This window comes from Triticum aestivum, chromosome 2A (genome assembly GCF_018294505.1).
Source record: "Triticum aestivum cultivar Chinese Spring chromosome 2A, IWGSC CS RefSeq v2.1, whole genome shotgun sequence".
Taxonomy (NCBI): domain Eukaryota; kingdom Viridiplantae; phylum Streptophyta; class Magnoliopsida; order Poales; family Poaceae; genus Triticum; species Triticum aestivum.
The window spans coordinates 241,314,246-241,317,134 of NC_057797.1; the positions used below are offsets into that span (position 1 = coordinate 241,314,246).

General features: G+C 44.9%; 1 protein-coding gene across 1 annotated transcript; it reads right to left on the reverse strand.

Moving 5' to 3' along the window:
* Positions 1-289: 289 nt before the first annotated feature.
* On the reverse strand, positions 290-2,037 carry LOC123185206 (probable E3 ubiquitin-protein ligase RNF144A-B). The gene is made up of 2 exons (XM_044597176.1): positions 1,587-2,037; positions 290-1,489 (listed from the first exon to the last, which is right to left on the reverse strand). The coding sequence occupies exons 1-2, from the start codon at positions 1,898-1,900 to the stop codon at positions 1,405-1,407; spliced, it is 399 nt and encodes a 132-aa protein (XP_044453111.1). The 5' UTR covers positions 1,901-2,037; the 3' UTR covers positions 290-1,404.
* Positions 2,038-2,889: the final 852 nt, after the last annotated feature.

Sequence of the window (2,889 nt, forward strand, 5' to 3'; positions counted from 1 at the left end):
GTCCGAATGTATCTTTGTTCCATTCCTAGAAAAATGATGATGAATCAAAGAGATCCAGCTGAAAACTGTGTGTAGTTGAATGAACAGGAACTATACAAAGCCCAGTTTGTAAACAGAGACTAGCTTGAGATGCGCTTTGTCATTTGAAAACAAAAAAGGCAAACATACATATTTAGACAGGCAACACAAGGAGCATGTAGAGGTCTGTAGTATAATTAGGCAAAGGAAAAAAACAATGTACAACACAGAACATTGTACAGAGCAAAGAAACAAAATGCCAAGTAAAAAGTGATTTTGAAACATATGTATATAGAAGGGATGAGTTCACATGTACGGACATACATAAATATAAGTACTGGACTACTTGTAACTTCTTACATCAACCAGGTTTCTACAAATAAAAATGCCGATAACAGACAACATCGAAACAGATATCAGGGTGCAGAAAAATTGGACTGGAGCTACCAAGCAAAGGAGAGGTGCTAATGACAAAGCGACCTGCTGTAGGCATCATCTATTTTTTTCTCTGAACAGAAAGAGTAACAAAGATGACTACTAAAAAACAATTCAAAGACACATAAGGATTTTATAGGCACACGATTTCGACTTATGATTCGCATTTCGAGCTTTCTCCTTGCTCCAAGCACTCAACGGATGTGAGCATACCACTAAATGAGTTGCGACTCAGATCTGAAATTGCACATATGATAAATCTTATCATCATCTTGTAAGCAATACAGATAAAACAAATGATATGCATAGGTGTGGTAGGCAAAAGGTACAAACCCAAACAGAATCAAAATTTCACACCATTTCATAAGAGCCTATCATTTTTAAACCTATGCAAGTACCAGGAGTATTTCACTCCATTCCAGTGCAAGTACTCAAAATTTGTTTGAGTAGCAAATCTAGGAGTACTGGAGAACTCCAAGTTAAATGTACTCAAAGAAACCACCAAAATCTCTCAATACCGGTCACAAATAGTGTGTTCTCGCAAAAAAAGAAGTTAAGTACTAGCATGTAGACGGGTTAAGAAGTTAAGTAGCAGAGATTAATAATAGTAAAAAGTTTCCGTCGCCCACATGCACAGTGTTTGCATGACATCCAGTAGGCCTCTAAGCTATAGAGCCTATTAATTCCTTACTGAGAAACTGGCCAGCTCCTTTATCAGGAATAATCCCCAGGGCAACACTCTAGTGATGTTTACTAATGGAGCTCATATAGTTGCCACTTCTGATGTCAACTAAAATTAGTAATGGCATCAGAGCTGCACGAGCTAATCAATGCTAACTGAATCAGTAGTAATACCCTAGTAGAGCATTGTCCAGTTTTTAACCCAATAGTACTGACATGATGAACTTGCTTCCCTGAAGTAGCGCCGGGCATCTGCAGACCATTCACCAATCACCACGTACGCTTGCATTTGCTGCAACGATGGTTGCCCTTCGCCATCGCAGAGCCGCAGAGGTAGCAGAAGTGGTGGCCGCACCTGCAAATCCAAGGAAACAAGAACATCTCTTCATGGACATGCAAATAATCGTTGGCGTACAGCAGATCCAGCTAGTGAAAGCTAACACAGCGCGCACCTGCAGACAATGTACACACAGCCTTCCACCCTCTCGACGTACATCTTGCACTTGGCGCATCTCCGCCACTTGCTCTCCTGCGCGACCTTCCTCAGCAGCAGGTCCTCCCGCCCACGCTCGTCCTTGCCGAGCCGCTGGAACTCGGTGCAGTCGACGCCGTCGTGCCACGGCACCTTGAACTGGGCGCAGAACATGCGGGAGCAGTGGGGGCACTCCACGTCCCTTATCACCGCGTCCCCGTCCTGGTGGTTGTCGACCAGCAGCGTCGAGCAGTCGTTGAAGGGGCAGTAGAACTTGAGCCCCTCGAGCGCCATGTCGCAGAGCGCGGCGCCCCACCGCTGGAACAGCGGCGTTGGGATCACGTCCCGGCACGCCTCCGGCTGGAGCGTGCCGTCCTTGCAACCCGGGTCGGGGCACCTCCGCCTGGATCGCGCGCGTGGGGGTGCGGGGAGGGGAGGGGAATTGGCTCGCGAGATTTGTTCGCGAGGGGGCGACTCGGACAGGAGGGGTGGTGGAAGGGAGGATCGCCGGCACTGGGGGCGATGAGGAGGTCGGTGGCGGCGGGGGTGGGGGAGGCCGGCGGCGGGGTTGGGATGGCAGAGAGAGGGAGGTTTGGGTCGGGGACAGGGGGGTCTGGGAGGAGGTGGCGGCGGCGAGGAGCTGAGGGAGGAGGAGTGTGGGTGCGGGTTAGGGTTTGGGCTGCGGATGAATGGCTGGATGGACAGGTGGAGAGTTGGACGGATGGATGGGCGCCATGTCATCGATCCGTTTGACAATTAAACCCATCAATGAGAATAGAGCACATATAATTGTGTTTTTGTCTAAAAAAATATATAATTGTGTTTTTCCTTTTGTTTTTCTTCTATTTTTACACATGAAAAAATCAAAAAATGATTTCACATTATGCACAAGTTTGTATCTTAAATGAAAAACAATGTTGCCTAAGAAATTTTTCATTTTCGTTGCATGAAATATTCATTTTCCATTTCTCGAGTGCCTAAAATAAGTTTTTTTTGTGAAGGGCCTACCAAATATTTGTTGCAAAATTGGACCAAATTAATTTTATAAAATATTAGACCATATTTAATGCACAATTGATCAAATGGTTCAGTTTGAAAAGTTTTTATCCACCTCTCATGAAAAAGACAATTTTTCACCGATTTAGTGGAAAGCGGGTCAAATTTAAACTGCAACTACCTCATAATTTGTTCTTTATTTTTTTCAAAAATCATTTCTAGGTATATAAGTATCTATTTAATAAGAGAAACACCAAAAGTTTGCCAAGATTCAACCACTAGCTAGG

Coding starts and splice junctions, on each gene's coding strand:
- LOC123185206 (XM_044597176.1), bottom strand. CDS start 1,900: ATGGCGCTCGAGGGGCTCAAGTTCTACTGCCCCTTCAACGACTGCTCG. Junction 1,490..1,586: donor TGTGTGTACATTGTCTGCAG/GTGCGCGCTGTG, acceptor TTGGATTTGCAG/GTGCGGCCACCACTTCTGCT.